Here is a 17,056-nt window from a genome sequence, read left to right as displayed (position 1 = left end):
TTAGGTATTGAGGGGCTGTGTGGTTGATGCATTTATGTGTTAGGGCCAAGGTTTTAAAGAGGACGCGCTCTTTGATGGGTAGCCAGTGGGCCGGTTTCCTAGCAGCAGAGATATGGTCCTTTCTAGGAATGCCAATGGCGGCACAGAGCGCACTATTTAGGATGGATTGGAGTTTCTCCATGTTTTTTACTGACGTGCCCGAAAAGAGGACGCTGAAGTAATCAAGTCGGGATCCTGTTATAGCTCTAGCTATGGTGAGGCAGTAATCCCTAGAAAGGAAAGGTCTAGCTGCATTGAGGAGATAGGCATGGTAAGCAGCGGAATACGCAATGGCGTTCACTTGCCTGGACATGGGAAGGTTGGAGTCTAGGTAGACCAAGGGTTTTTTACAGCATGAGATACTGTGATTTTGATATTGTCATTGTTAAGTAAAGGAAATGGTTGTCCAGTTTCTTTAAGTTTTTAGTGGATCCAATCGGGAGTAGTTCGGTCTTGTCTCCATTCAAGCAAAACCCATTCTCAGCAATCCAGCCTTGGATATGATATGATATGATATGGCATTTATAACGCGCCTATACACAAGTGTTTCAAGGCGCGACGAGGCAGGGGGGGGGGGATCAAGGGGAGACAGACAAACGATCCTACTAGGCCAGGTGTCATTCAGATCGTGCAAGTGCAGGGTGGGGGGGAAGGGAAAAGTGCAAGGGGGAAAGGGAGAGGAGAAGTGCAGTACAGGTTTAGTAGAACAAGATAAATAATAAGGGCCAGCTGGTGGCAAGTGCAAGATAAGTGCAGACAAGTGCTGGGAGGAGGGGCTGTAGGGATACAGAGTCCCACAGTGCAGGGGTTGCCAGGTAGGCAGTGCAGGGGAGAGTGGCAGGGCCACGGACCGGGGTAGGCGAGTGGCCCTGTTGCAGATTCAGTGCAGTTGCAGTAACATTAACAGGGGAGAGGGGTAGAGAAAGCGGAGGCAAAGAGGAAGGTTTTGAGGTGCTTCCGGAACCGGAGATGGTTCACTTCAAGTTTCAGGGAGGCAGGAAGGCTGTTCCAGAGGGAGGCCCCTGCAGCGGAGAGAGATCTACCCCCAACTCGTTGCTTGGAGAAGCGGCTGAACCTGAGGGAGTTGGAGGTGGATGAGTGAAGAGCTCGAGAAGGAAGATATTTAGGAAGAGAGAGTTGAAGGTATGAGACCTTAACGTCTTTTACTATAACACTGATCTAATTCTAACTTCAGTGGACCTCTAGATTTTACTGGCTTAATTTTAACTCCCTCTTCTCCCTCTAGGCGCTATATTTGAAGCATAGTGTAATTTATATCATTAACGCCGCTACGTACTAGAAGTGAGTGGAATTCTGGGGACTGTCAATGTATGACATTTTAGGTCCATATTATGACTTCATAAATGTAGGTTTATTATCATCTTATCTTTTCTTCCAACCCCATAGCCATATATGTATTGTCCGTTCACCAGGTAGTGGGCAACACATTTAGCTTTCGAGTTTGTTGGGGTCCCCTTTGGCCCATCAATGTTTTATGCGTATACTGTGACTGTATTATGCCCCTCAGCTTCCCCGACACTCTCGACCTGCCTTGGGGTAAGTGTGCATAGTTCTGACTGCAGCCCCCTGCCACCGCCTATTCCCCCCCCAGACCCCCTGTCTGAGACCCGATTGGTTACCAAGGCGTAATCCCAACCCCAATTGTGATTGGCCCAGAGCCCTCATAACAATCATCGTGCTAGGGCAGCCCATTGTTGCCCCTGCGGCAAAGGACCCGAGGCAAAGGACGGCACCTGCAGAGGCAACTCCAGACCGTGTTGAACTGCGTTAGTCTGTGACGCCTGCATCCGTCAACCAGCAGCGACCGAAAAAGTAGGTGCGATCTGAACTGGGGGGGACCAGCAATTACTGCTCCCCATTTAACTGCCCAACCCATCTAAATTATCCTATTTTCAAATTGTTGAGTCTGACTGTATTGACATACTGTCCCTTAGCCATATATTGCACCTAGATAGACTGTGCCCCTTAGCTGTAGATTGCATCTAGATAAGCCACTTTGCACTCGGCCGGACTATGCCAGATACTCACATTCAGTCCAAGTGTGAAATGGGGCTATTAGCCTGCATCCTATCTAGACAGAATTGTGAAGGTCAGCTTTCATCACATCTAGATAGAACTGTGAAGATTAGCATTGCGTGACATCTAGACATTATTGTGAAAATGGTGAAGTAAGCAGAGTTGAGGGACTTGGCATCAACCTCACAATCACCAGATAATGGGAGGAGGACTTGTGTGTTGTCCGCGTAGTTTGTACATGGGATGCCTAGCGAATCCAGAATGTTGAAGAGTGGTGTGGTGAAGATGGTGTATAGAGTGTGGGATATGCATGAGCCTTGTGGAACTCTGCATTGGATGATGTCGGGGGTAGCAGAAGCTTGGTCTGAGAAGACTCAGGGCCCTGCCTTGCAGGAATGAGGTGATCCAAGCTGTGGCATTGGGGGAAAAGTGAGCTGTGGATGAAAGGTGGTGGCAGAGAATGTTATAGTCTACAAGGTCAAAAGCTGCTGACGGGTCCAAGAGGAGGAGTAGGACAGGTTTACCAGAGTCCGTCTGTTTTTTTAAGTCTCGTAAGGCTGCTTCGGTTCCGTGGCTGGGGCGAAAGCCAGACTGACGGAGACCAAGGAGGCTGCATTGTCCAGTATTTTTTAGCAAGAATGGTACAGTGGTTATGGGCCTGTAGATGCCAGGGAATGTGGGATCAAGTGAGTGTTTCTTTAGGAGGGGGCAAACCCATGCTTCTTTGAGGGAGGCTGGGCACGATCCGGCCGCAAAGGAAGTGTTAATGAAGTCCGTAAGGAAGGGTGCGAGCGCATTCTTTGATGAGTGTGGCCAGGCAGATGTCCCCTTTACAATTTGAAGGTTTGATAGTATTCATGAGGGCAATGACATCCTGCTCATTGACCTCCTTGAAGGAGAAGAGAGGGTATGCCACGCTGGTTGTATGAGTGGGTGGAAAGACGTGAGATGGATCAGTGATTGTTGGCTAGCTTTAATTTTGCTGTGCAAGTTGTCTAGTTTGTTTAGCATGGCTGATTGTATACCATTGCACCAAACTTCATCTTTGGTGAAAGTCTGAGGGGGGAGGGGTGGTGTTTCCGATTCCCTGAAGATGTAAAAAATCTCTTTAGTATCTGATTTAGCACTGCAATCCTTCTGTTGAAGGAGGCGGCTTTGGCTTGGACGATTACTTTTTTGTATTCTGTCTTGTTGGTTTAGCTTTCCGAGATGTAACAGGGGCAATGGCTTACACAGCTAATTTAATAGCAGTATTATAAGTCTGGGCAAGTATATTGGCTTCTTTGGAGAAGGGGGTAGGAGCCTATCTGAGGTGAGCTGGCGAGAGATCCTTGTGCGGGCGGAACGGAGAGACAGAGCAGGCTGGTGCACTTTCTTAGGAGTGTCAATGTCAAATAAAGTGATGTGGTCGTCTGTCCAAGGGGCAGGGGAGTTGGCATTTGTGGTGGGCTAGCCAGTCTAGGGTGCAGCCCTGGATGTGGGTGGGGTCAGTGATGGTGCGTTTGAAGCCTAGAGTTTCAAGCGCGTTGTCCAATGATTTAGCAGACGAGTCTTTGGGGTCATTGATGCCAAGGTTGAGGTCACCTAGGAGGATGGCCTTTGTTTATTTTTTTTTAAGAGTCAAGGCTGGCTGGAAGTCTGCTATGGGGAATGGGGGCCGATAGACAATATGGAGGGAAATGGTACAGTTCGGGGATGGGTTAAGTTTGAGGAATAGGTAGTCGCTATTGTTCTCGATTGTCATATCAACCTTTCCGATGAATACAAATTCTTTTGCTATTAGGGCAACACCCCCACTTTTCGAGTACGGGCGGTCCTGTCTGAATATGGTGTAGCCTAGGGGGAGTGCTAGGGAGATAGCCAGGCCAGAGGCTTCATGGAGCCAAGTTTCAGTAATCATGAGGAGATCAAGGTTATGCGAGGTGATAATGTCGTGTATATCAAGGACATGTGCAGGGAGGGAGCGTGCATCGACGAGGGCGCATCTGAGCGAGGTGTGGTGTGCTGTGCTATGCTGGTGCAGGCCACACGTGGAGCTTTGTCATTACGGGTTGAAGAGGAGGTGACTTGTTCAGACTCTAATGGGCTACTTGGAGCAGTGGGTAGTGTACTAGTGCCAGCAGCACTAGACGGCATCCCAGGGGTGCTCAAGGTGTTTTCCAGTGACAAGGTAATAGTGTTATTGGGCAGGTGTACATCATTGAGCAGCAAGGGGGACCTGGCGACATTGGGCAGCTTAGCAACTTTTGGCAGTAAAGGAGGGCTGGCAGAGTTAGTAAGAAATAACCTCAATGGATAGCTTAACAACTTTTAGCAAAAAAGGAGGGCTAGCAAAATAAGGCAGAATCACATAATTGGACATCAATGAAGGGTTATCAACAGTGGGAGTAGGCCGAGCGCAAGCAATATCATGCAGCAAAGGTGTATTCATGGTGGTAGGCAGCAGCAGAGGGATAGCGTCATTGGGTATGTGAACATAATTGAGCAGCATGGGGGGGGCTATCGACATTGAACATCTTAACTTTTGGCAAAAAAGGAGGGCTAGCAGAGTTAGGCAGAAACACATCATTGGGCATCAATGAGGGGCTAGCAGGCGTGGACATTGGCAGTGTGCAAGCAATATCGAGTAACATGGGTGTGCTCACCGGAGTAGGCATAAGCAAGGCGCTAGAATCATTGGGCATAGGCACAGTGCCACCATTAGCATGCAGCGACTTAGAGGAAATTGAGGTGACTGTATGGCTGCAGTCACGTCTTGCATCAGTCGTCGTGGCAGTGTAGTTGATCACAGGAGGCAGCTAACGGGTGAGACTATAGGCCTCAGTGTTAGTAGCATAGTTCTGCGAGGCTGGTGCATTGATGAGGATGGGACTACGCATGCGGTGAGTGGTGGACGATTTCAGCTGTGGTGCCAATGGCAGGTTGCTATGAGAGACATTGAGGGAGATCTGCCGCTTTCCGACTATGTAGGTAGCACCGGTGTTGCTTGTGGGGTAAGTCATGTGGCTTGCTGGTGGTGGCATGGTGCATGTGACGGAGGTCACAAAGGTAGCAGGGGTAAGGGTAAAGGTCCTGCAACCTAGCTGGTTGTTACGGATGCAGGTGGAAACTGGTGTGGATTAGAAAATCACTGGACGAGTGTGTGCGCGGAGGCGCGCAAACCTGGTGGCTGGCGGGGAATGGGTTGTTAACAGATCAGTGAGGCCCAGATGGTGGGGCACAGATGGGGCCACAGCGGGCGGGGAGACACAGGAGCAGCCAAAGCCTCAGGAACCTACCAGGGGCTTACCTGTGGATTGCGCCAGGTAGGAGCTTTGTTTGGTGGCAGGTGGCAGCAGAGAGCTGCAGAGAGCGTCTTAGGCCTTTCCACCAGGCCTTCACAGCATGGCTTCGCCTGCCGGCTGCGACGCTCTTCATTTATAATGAAAGAGGGTGTTGGAGCCAATCCGGGCCCGCAGCGGTGAATATTTTAACAATGTTGTTGTTTCTTGTTGCCATGGGGACGGCGGCCATCTAATCAGCCGGTCTTCGGGTTCAGGGCCACGAGACAGAGCCAAGGTGGGGGAACACTCTGGTGTCCCTTGCGTTGCGTTGCGTTTCTTGCAGATCCTTCGTCCTGATGAGGGGGGTTTGCAGCAGAGCTGCAGAGAGCGTCTTAGGCCTTTCCACCACACCTTCACAGCACAGCTTCGCCTGCCGGCTGCGACACTGACTATGCAACCACATTAGCCCCACCCAACCAACAACACCCAACCAACAAGCCCCAGAAAACAGACACCCATTTGCTACTGCGCCCAAAGGAGCAGCAGCCCCATACCAGGGAGCAACTGTGGTGGGGGGGAGGGGCCCTTATTCATTCCCGGGGACACCTACAGAGAGCACTTGTGTGTCCAGTACTGTCAATGACCTTGCATCCAGAAGAGGAACCACTGGTGGGGGCAGAGATAGTAAATAAGCAATTTATCTCTATGGTGGACTAGGGAGCGGAGAAGTCGTGCATTAATGAAGGAAACTTGCTGCTATCAGGAAAGACAACACGTAGGGATTCTGTGGGGCTGTATTAACAGTTCCATACACAAAAGACTTGGTTGTTAAGGTAGGAGGGAAGGTTGAACGAGCACCCCTCCTCTACTCCCCCGTTAACTTGCTGATTAGGGATCTGCTTGGCAAACTGAACATGACAATATTTTTCACAGACTGAGGGATTGTCTGTGCCACCCCTGGCATGTGCTCCTTCCAAGAGATGTTAGTAATACATAATGTGGCAAGACAATTGGTAGTGAGGGGCATCCCTGTCAGCCCAGACATGTTTGTTTATGGTATCAGAGTTCTTGTCCGAGCTGTCTCCCAGATTACCAAAAAAGAATGGAGAGTACTTGCAGATTTCATTTTCTGACCTGTGGTGCTACCCAAAGTGGTTGCTGGAACAATCTTGTCATAAGATCTTGAAGGTTTGCTTGTGTCTGCTAAAAGGAGTGTTGTGCTAGGAATTGATCCCCATGGGTGCCAATGGCGCACTGTGTTGTGTATTGACCCCATAACTACCTCTACAAGAAGTAACAGACGGGCACCTTTTTGAAGATGGCAAAAATGATGGAGAAATAATACTCGAGATATAAATACCCTGTGACATACTGGTCCAATACATGACGGTGCCGAGCCCCCTCTTGGCTGTTGTCAGTGGACCACCCCCATTTAGTGAAAGTGATTTGCAAAACGTCCCTACACATTTGTGGACAACCATCCCTCAAGATGTAGGTATGTTAAAAGAAACATATTATTTTACACCTGTAAAAATAACCCTCAAACCAGGAGCAATACTCCTGCGAGTTAAACAATATCTCCTATCCAGAGCGGCAGAAGGAGGGATTCAGGAGACGCTGCAGGACCTGTTACAGCAAGGGATTATAGTGCCCTCCACCTCACCATGTAATATGGCAATATGTCCGATTAAAAAAGCAACAGGGGGCAGTTGGAGGATGATTCAGGATTTAAGACCCCTTAATGACATTGTACAGAAAGAGCTTCCACTTGTTCCTAACCCGGCATCCATTTTGTGCAGCATTCCCAAAGAAGCCACCCATTTCACGGTGCTAGACTTGAAGAATGCGTTTTTTTTGTCAGTGCCCCTTCACCCAGACTCAGAGTACCTTACAGCATTCACCCTGGGAGGAAAGCGCTATGACCACCGTCGCTTACCCCAGGCGTACTGTGAAAGCCTCAGTATTTTCAACAAGATATTGCATGAAGATCCAGGGAACATTCAGGTGCCCAACACAATCATTCAATACGTAGATAACCTACTGGTCAGCAGCGACAGTGAACAGAGCTGTCAAAGGGATTCCAATGCACTCTTGCAGTCGTTAGCAAGGAAAGGGTACAAAGTGGATAAGAAAAAGCTCCAGTACGGTTTACAGGAAGTGCTCTAACTAGGGCAACTTATCTCTAAAGATGGCAAAAGGATTATCCCGGACAGGGCAGCTACAGTGCGTGCCACCCCCAAGCCAGTTACAGTGAAAGACATGCAAAAGTTCCTAGGGCTCTCTAACTATTGTAGAGCATGGATCATAGACTACGCAGCATACACCAGATCGCTCCTACAGGGCCTCAAAGAGGCCCAAAAACCGTACACCACAATTCAGTGGACAACAGAAACAATGACTACTTCTAATAATTTAAAAGAATTTCAACAGCTCCTGTCCTCGCCACCCGATTACACAAAGGAATTCTACATTTTCTCTCACTCAAACGGCACACTCATAACAGCAGTGCTCACACAAAAAAGTTATATGCGTCACAAACCTCTGGCGTATGACAGCGGCACGCTCGATTCTATGCAGGGACAGTTCGCTTGCGAAAAAAAGTCCTTGCTGTCGCAGCCTTTGCCATTGAAAAAAGTTCCACAATTGTCATGGGATGGTCAGTAACACTATACATTGAGCACTCACTCTTTGCTATATTGGATTGATCCAAGTTCACACTCGCCACACAACAGGCATCAGCATATGAAATAATACTGTCCAGCCCCCATATAGTGCGGTGCAGAACAGTAAATCCCACCACGTTTCTCACCAAACCATGCACGGCTGAGGACATACAACAGCATGATTGTGCATCATATGAAGGAGAAGATGACAACATCCCCAAAGCCAAACACCGTCCCTTAGAGGAGGGAGAAGTACTTTTCGTTGATGCGTCAGCATCCATCGAGCAGGACACTGGTGAAAAACATGTTGGGGCGGCAATGGTGTGCCTAGAAGAGGGAGAATATGAAACACTGGTCATGAAAAGATTACCCAGGCATTATTTCGCAGAAGCAGCAGAATCTGTCGCGCTCAGGGTGCTATGTTACCATTTATTCAGACTCTGCCTATGTCACCACAATGGTGCATGCAGGTCTGTCGCGTTGGAGAACAATAGGGTTCAGAAGAGCAGATGGCTCACCAGTACAACATTGCTGCCTTACTTAACACATTGATCTTTGCCCTCGCAGAGCCCTCTGTGGTGGCAGTCGTTAAATGCGTAGCGCACACCCATGACACAGACGAAATATCATTGAGGAACGCAGCTGTGTTATATTGAACTGTGGAAAAATCATTCTGACAAACGTTTTACGATTATGAAGAAGTGTGAAAGTAGTAATTCTATAACAAAGAGAAATTACTTTGAATACTGACTGAAAGTACGAAGATAAAAGTTCAAGTGCCACGCAGAAGACTTTTGAAGTAAGAAGAACTTTTGTGTTGCAATGAAAACAGAAGTTATATCTTGGAAATAACTTTCTTGATACAGACTTTTGTGTTAAAACTCCTGACTTATTCCTGGGGAAGGGGATCCGACTCTGGTTAAAAGGATACATATTTGCAAAATTGACGTTTGAATGCAAGTATTGTTTATTTAAGTTGAAACAGCCATATGATACCTACGTGATTTATGTTGTATGTATGAGAGTGAGGGACATAAACTAGAGTGTTTTCCTTCAGTCTTACTTCAACAAGCAGGGAAATCCTCATTAGGTTAGGGAAAGCAAGACATTTGTCACACCCTCATCATTTAATAAATGGCTACTTGTGAAACAAATCTATCTACTTGTCTGTCCGTCTCGCCTTTCCAACCCCCTCAAAGTGAGGAGATTTTGAGAGCCCTGGATAGTGCTGCCAAATATTATTTTTCGGCAGGGGCATAATGAAGATGCGTAGGAAAATATGCGTGTATACTACTGGTGACCTGGAAACAATTGGACCTTTTAATGGGTTATCCTAAAAAAATGACAGTAAATTGTATGGCTTTTTTACCCAATGGTCACCAAACATATGCTGCTAAATTGTACCATGTCAAACAATCTTTGTGAAAATGTTCTCGGGTTTGGGGAGACACCTCTAACCCCATGTGGCTCTCAGCTGGGTTTTGCTCCATCACTGCGTTAGGTGAGGACAACACCCACAGGCATACTGCACTGGTAATCACTTGATGGTCTAAGGGATTGGCACAGGCAAAACACAGCCAGTTACCACTGGGACTGGATTGCTCAGGGGACTGGCAAAGGGATACATAGTCTTGCCAATCTTAAACTGGATAGCTCAGCGCACTGGTACACAGAAATGAAATCATTCACCTGTAGGACAAAATGATGTTAGGGAATTATCACCAGGATACAGATCCTGTTACCTCTAGAATCAGATGGTTCAGAGCACTGATAACATTGAAGATACATAACATAGCACCTTGAGAACTATCACTCAAGAAATTGGTGCATGTATACAGAACCACTGACCTGTGGACTAGAATGTCTGGGCCTGTGGACTAGAATGTGTGGGGATTGGCATAGGTATAGTAACCAGGTTTTCACTCGGAATTTACGGCCCAGAAGACTTTCACTCTAGAACCGGAGGACTTGTGGCATTGGTACATGGATAAGGAGCTCCTCACTTGTGGTACTAGATAGATCAGGAGCTAGAGACTTGGATAGCTTTGGAAATGGTAGAAACGTGCAGAGCATCTTAACCCATGACTGGATGGTTCAGTGGATTTTCACACAGGGTACTGAACCTGCAAACTACAAGCTGGATAGTGAGGGTGATGGGCACGAGAATAAAGCAACGGTTACTGCTAGTGCTAGATAGCGTCAGGGGATCAGCACATGCATGAAAGGCATTTTTCCTCTGGAACAAGATGGCTCAGGGGAGTGTTACAGAGATACAGAATCTCTTACTTTTTAAGACTGGATGCCTAAGTAGATTTTCTCAGAGGATGAAACGGGTCAACCCCAGAGGAACAAACTTAGAGACGACTCAGCCTTTCACATACACTCTAAGGTGCTCACCTTCATTACCATGCTCCGTGCCACTCCAGGTGGGAACCCCATGCGGTCTTGCTCTGAAAGAAGTAGCCGGTAAAAGTCAGTCTTGCGGTACAGGAAGCCGAAGTAAACTGTGAGAAAGTCCTGGATGTTGCCCACATGCTGCAGGATGCCTAGCAGCGCCTGGTCGTAGCGCTCGGTCATAGACAGCTCCATGATGAAGGAACCAGTGTTGGCTTGTGGATAGAAACCTCAGCCTTGCAGGGAACTGGGCAGGAGAGAAAGAATGAACACCAATAACAGCAATTATTATTAAACAATGCATGGTTAACATCCTCAATTGACAGTGCATGCACCAATATCCATTATTACCATGAATACACAATGCATGAGCCACTACAACTTGCGAATTACCAATTTCTGATTCAGTAACTGTAATTCATATAACAAGTAAAATAGCAATATATTATCCTATGGCTGCTGATGGATGCGAAGGAAGCAAAGGTAGAAACAGATTTATTTCTATACCGTTGTGCAGAAAAAGGTTGGGAAACTGGTATGGTGTCCCCGTCCCAACAAAGTGTAACACGAACTGGTATGGTGTCCCCGTCCCAACAAGGTGTAACACGAAAAGAGAAACCTCTGGGGTTTTATGTATTTGCAAACTGATCCTCATACAGAAAAGTTGGTTACGATACATTTAGCTGGTTATATTAACAGTGAATGTCCTAATGGTATATCTTCTGAAATTGGAGGGCATGGCTTTACAGTACCATTCAAGACCTGGACAACTCTGCTTGCATACCCACGTGGAAAACACCACCCCTCTAGAAGAACTTTAAACGTAATGTTATGGTGGAAAACTCAGCAATGCTCTGCCCACGTGCTTCCCTGTTCCGGTTCCCACCTAATTAACATAACCTACATTTGTGATGCATGCAATGGTAACAGGGTAGTGTTGGGGCGTAACTGGGCATTCCCAAGCACTGGACTGTGCACAACATAATGGATGCACTAACTAATAGGTTAAAGTGTGCGTGCCAACCAATCAGCACTCCTTCCATGCCACCTCTCCAATCGTGGCTCTGACTCATTACACAAACATGGCTGTGGCTTAGCTTGGTCCATGGCTCATAAATCCAGGATCCTACATAATAAAATACTTTCATGTCTCCAACACTGTCACATAAACAAACAAACCATATGTTGGGTAATCCTAACAAAGTGATCACTTATGGTCACCAATTTACCTACACCCAATCCATGACCTGTTGACAGCCCTCCAGATAAGGTTCGTATCAGGCCTTTCATACACAGGAATCTTGTAAATACGGCCTTTTTTAATTCTTCCTTGTGTACCACTTACACTGGCTAATTATGGCAGCACCCCTACAAATCATGGAGCTCACTGGTGACTGCTTTGCTAGCAGCAGCTTGCAAACCCACAATTTACTTTAGTAATTGACACAGTTCCTTGAAAGAAGCAACTGGGACAGTCTTGGTCTGTTTAATCTTTTTTAACACTCTCCTCTGTTAATGATTCTATCTGAGAAATGTAAAAGGGAATTTGTGTTTTGTTCACTTTGTTCAACTGCCTGCATTGTGTAGGTTACAGTGTTATTAATGCATCTTAAATCATGCACATGCTTTTCACTTTGCTTTAGGACACAGGTAGTATTGTGTAAAATGGAAATTGTCTTAAACAAGGGCTGCATTTCTGCTTAATTGGCTTTACTAGAGGTAGCGCAGTTGCAGCAGAATGGGCATTTCATACTTTGTTTTCTTTTCATAACAGAAGCACACCAATTGCATAGCTAGGCATGTGGTCTGAACTTTAACTCCCTTTCTGACCACCCTTTGCAAGCAGGTATAATGGATACAGGTAGAAGCAGCGCTGTATATATTTTCAGTGGCACAGATTGTACCTGAACCTCTCAACAGGACTGCAATATATTTAGGCAAAGTAGCCTAATTTATCATCAACTGAGCTTCTATACCGTTTGCATGTTATCGCACAATGCCAAATATTCACAGCAGGGCTGATAGCAGTACTGCTAAGAAATGTGGGCATGATGCAATGTTTTGCGACAGTACCTGAATTTCTTAAAAGAGCTGTTGTTAAGAAAGCATGAACATGTTGTCATTTTCTGCAACGAGCTCAAGTACAGAGCAAGAACAGTGTCCAAGCTCTACCTACCAACCTCCCGCAGTGTGAGAAGATGGCATTGCTGTCATATACTTCAATCCTTTCTACTCGCCCACGCGCTTTTGAAAACATCTGCTTCTCCCATGTCAGATTACTAAGTCCCACTCCCAAAAATCATGCCCATTTCAACGCATCATTATGAATCGCCGGACTAATGTAGGATAGTCCAAACGGGCTTAGAGCTTTTGACAAGCCATTTATCTCAGGCAAGCCTCACATGGAACTGCCAGTGCCCCAACCCTAGGTGCCTTTCAGTGTCAACATCCTGTTGGGAATGGCAGCTCAGTGGGTCAATAACCCTGCTGCAGAGATTATTGTGTAACCTGTTAGTTCAAATCGTGTTAATAGGTGAGTTAATGAGTCTGCATCAGAGATATGCATTTAAGATGCAGGTAACATTCAATTTAACACAGTTGACTTAACTTTCGACTTATCAAAAGGACTACTAAATGTTCAGCGATTCAGAACACACACACACATTTCATCTGGGATTCTCTACTTGGAATAGCTCATAACACCACCTCATCAGGGCTGCTATACCGGTTATTGCTCAGAACACAACTCTTCAGCGTTGCTATGCTTGTAAAGGTTCAGAACACACACCTCATAGGGCTGCTATACCTGTGATGGCTCAGAACAGACATCTCATTTGGGCTGCTATACTTGTAATGGCTCAGAAGAAGTGAATCCCATGAGGACTGCTATATGTGTAATGGCTCAGAAAACAAACCTCATCAGGACTGCTATACCTGTGATGGCTCAGAACAGACCTCTCATTTGGGCTGCTATACTTGTAATGGCTCAGAAGAAGTGAATCCCATGAGGACTGCTATATGTGTAATGGCTCAGAAAACACACCTCATCAGGACTGCTATACCCGTGATGGCTCAGAACAGACCTCTCATTTGGGCTGCTATACTTGTAATGGCTCAGAATACACATCTCACATGGACTCTTGTACTTGTAATGGCATACAGTGTTGGTAAAGCATCTGCATTCAAGCAAGTGCTGCATCCGGTCAGACAAACCACTAACTCTATAATTCCCAGCCTAATGGTCAAAAGAAGATTTGCACACATCTACAACGGTTCACCCAATGGTAAAACTGCACTAGGTTTATTAAATATAAAAGGCATTTTCAGCTTTTTGAATATTAATTGGTGCTATTTCAAAAGCCAAACAGAAAAACAGGAGAGGAACAACAACTCTGAACCTAAGCAATACAGAAGAACAAAGGGGTTTGGGGCGGGGGGGGGGCGGGACCGAGCACATACTAGACAATCCAAAACAGGAATTCGAGCAACAGGAAGAGAGAGCAATGAGTTACATGAAAGGCCAACAAAGAAAGTGAGAAGGGAAACAGTTATAATAGGACAAACACACAATTGGAGTGAGGGAAAGAAGCTGAGCAAGAGACATTTGGAGACAGTAAAATAAAACACAGATCAACAGCAGGTGGGGAGAGATGGAAATAGAAAAGCAAAACTAGAGAAGGGTAGGCCAATAACATAATAGACAGTGCAAGAAAGATAATCAAAAGGAGTAGCCACCACAACCAAGAAAATGAAAAAACGGACATAGCCAGAGTAATGACATGAGAGAGGAAGAGGAGGTATATCAACCGATACAGCGAGATATAAGAGGGGAACAGCAACAATAGAATGCAGAGATGGGAGATCCAGAGTGACACAGAAACAGACCGCAAAATGTGGCATCGCAACACTTATTGGTGAGTGGCAGAGCATCAAAGTGAGAGACAGGGGTAACAAAGTAGCAAAGGGAAGGAGAGATGGAGCAAAAACAGAGTGGCTGTCAAGCAGGTAGTGCCAGGCAGTTGTCTCGGGAGGATAGCTCAGGGGCAACGTGCTCGCCTTGGAAGCAAGACGACACGGAACAACACAGGTTCGATCCACGGGTCCGCACTTAGAAACCTCTGGGTATTAAGCACAGCACGTTATAAATAACCTAGCATATCAGCAACAGTAAGCCTGAGAGGCAGAGAAGTGATGCTGGTAGAGTGAGGGACTTGATTTATGAATCACCCGATGTAACTAGCTGCCATCTGTAGTAACTCTTAACAGAGTTTGTGCCCAAGTATCATGAAGATGAAGCTGGGTAGTATGCATCTACAAGGTTCTTGTGTGGGGAAAAGGTTTTCCACAGGTGCAATAAATTATTTAGAATCACTTTGAAATGCAGCTGATTTGTCACTTATGTTTAAAAACTGTTTTAATTGTATGCACAAATTGGATAGTTGTCTTTACTCTCTTGCAAAGGAGGAAAATCATTTTTACTCTTGAAATTGTATTTACTCTCCAATTCTAAAATTTGGGAGTAAAATACTCTCACTCCAAAATCCTATCTGGAGCACTGCCTGTCGATGACTGAATTCCTTTCACTGTAGTTTTTTGTAACGCCTATTCAAAGCACCATCACCAATATATGATCGGTAGGCACAACGCATGTAGAAATGAACACATGTATTGGCCAATAACTGCCATTCACATGATCAATGTCCAATATGCAACCATTTATCATTGCCTGGTGCTTATGTAGACAAGTGCAGCTCTAGGATGCTTGAGGTAGCCTGGTGCCCACTAGGACCCGAAAATGAACAAACAGAATGGGAAATCTTTTTGTAAAAAAGGCCATGAAAGATTTTCTTGAGGCAAGACAATTCTCCTCTTTAGTCAGATGAATGAACAAGTTTCAAAGTGGTCAGAGTTATCTTTAATCCATCCTTTCTATGTCAAAGACAACAGACACCTCATCTGATATTGCCAGCCAATGCATTTCGGACATGAGTCCGTTGTTAGGGCAACAAAAATCTAACATTGTATGAATATTAATCACCAATCAGCCAAGTAATACAATCTTATGAATATTGGTCATAAATCAGCAATAAGCCCAGTACTACAACAATAGTACGATAGAAAACACACATACAAGGTTAAAATCAAAGAAGAAACAAGAAAAAAAAAAAAAAGGAAAGGAAACAAAAAGTCATTAATCACAAAACAGTGTCATAAAATAAGAATAAGTGATCATTAAAATGCAATAAACAAATATATGTATATATATATTATTTTTATTTGGGGAATGCTCCCCGAGTACCACTGCCCATATTTCTCCCTCAATCTACAGGAAAGAGAAAAAAGTAGTTTCTAAATCCAAAGCGATAAAAATCAATCAGTGAAACAGTAGTAACAGTGAATCCTACCTGAATCACTATTAACCGCCAAACGGAACTATTGAGTTTACAGCACATCCCTATCAAAATAGAAGTTTTTATAAACCAGCTTTAATTGCCTCAATGTGAGCAAACTGCTCTCGGGTACGGTTTTTCAGAGTTTCTTCTTTTCATTTCCATTTGCCAGTGCTAAGGGCATTTCATTGCAGTGCTCCTAAAAAGAAATTTTCAGAAAGTACTCATAACATCAGGAGGTGGCCCCCTTACTCATTTCTTTGTCAATATGTAGCACAGAAAACCAATAGATGACCCTTTGGTTTTTATTTTTAATTTTGTTTTAATTTATTTTTTATTTAAAAAGTTGGTTCTGGTTTGATTAACAAACTTTTACAACACACAAACATTGTATACACAGCATTAAAACATGTACATGTGTAATTACTGTAAACATATGTTCCAAAGTATTCCTAAGCAGTTTTAGATAGTAAAAAAGAAAATTATATTGCTCTCCCTAAAATCCATTCTTGTTGGACAATTCTCCAATTAAAATTTTAAGAAAGTTGAGTGCCAGCACAGATTTACATCAGTTACCCCACATCAACCTAATCCAGCACCATTCTCGAGCACTTTGTGTTGGACCCAACAATGCACATCGCAGAGTAGCTATGCGACAAGTTTCAAAATGCATACAAAAAATTGTCAGATGTTTCAGTGTTTCCCTTTGCCCTTTTAGATTACAAAAGCGACATACTTCATTGTCTTCAGTTTTACATACTTTTTCCCATTTTGCTATTTTCTCACCAGTATGAATTTGATTGCACTTAAATCTCATGTATAGATCTCTTAACACACAGCATGGAAATTTCACAAGGTATATTCTGTGTGGCATCCGCATTGCTACAAACAGTGATGCTTCATAGTACAGTTTCTTATTGTGCATCTACATAAGCGTTTTTTACTAAGGGAAGACGAAATTCCAAGTCAAACGGATGCAAACCTAGCTCATCAAAACATTTCGACATGGAGTCATAAAAGGATGCCACCGAACCTGGATTTCCTGCTTTAATCATAATGCAAAATTCCTCATAAAGTGACTCACCTGGGGGAAAGAGCATTTTAGCCAAATTTTCAAGTTGACGCCAATGAAATCTAGCAGATAATGCAGTTAAACCAAGTTCTTGACGGGGAGAACACAATTAGGAAGCGAGTTGGCCATAGTAAGGTATGCTTCCAAAGCATGCTTTGTATCTGGTTAAGAAGGGCATCAATATTTAATAGACGTAAG

At 44.9% G+C, this 17,056-nt stretch overlaps 1 protein-coding gene across 3 annotated transcripts in view; it reads right to left on the bottom strand.

Annotated features, from left to right (window-relative positions):
- NUDCD3 (NudC domain containing 3) overlaps positions 1-17,056 on the bottom strand; it is a 410,872-nt gene that overhangs the window by 327,111 nt on the left and 66,705 nt on the right. For all 3 annotated transcript variants that reach the window (XM_069618975.1, XM_069618977.1, XM_069618976.1), the window contains exon 2: positions 10,400-10,643. In XM_069618975.1, the coding sequence (XP_069475076.1) occupies positions 10,400-10,591 (192 nt within the window). In that variant the 5' untranslated portion in view covers positions 10,592-10,643. The remainder of the gene's footprint in view (positions 1-10,399; positions 10,644-17,056) is intronic.

Source organism: Ambystoma mexicanum, chromosome 10 (assembly GCF_040938575.1).
Source record: "Ambystoma mexicanum isolate Mex_15411 chromosome 10, UKY_AmexF1_1, whole genome shotgun sequence".
Lineage (NCBI taxonomy): Eukaryota > Metazoa > Chordata > Amphibia > Caudata > Ambystomatidae > Ambystoma > Ambystoma mexicanum.
This window is presented reverse-complemented; position numbering and strand designations above follow the sequence as displayed.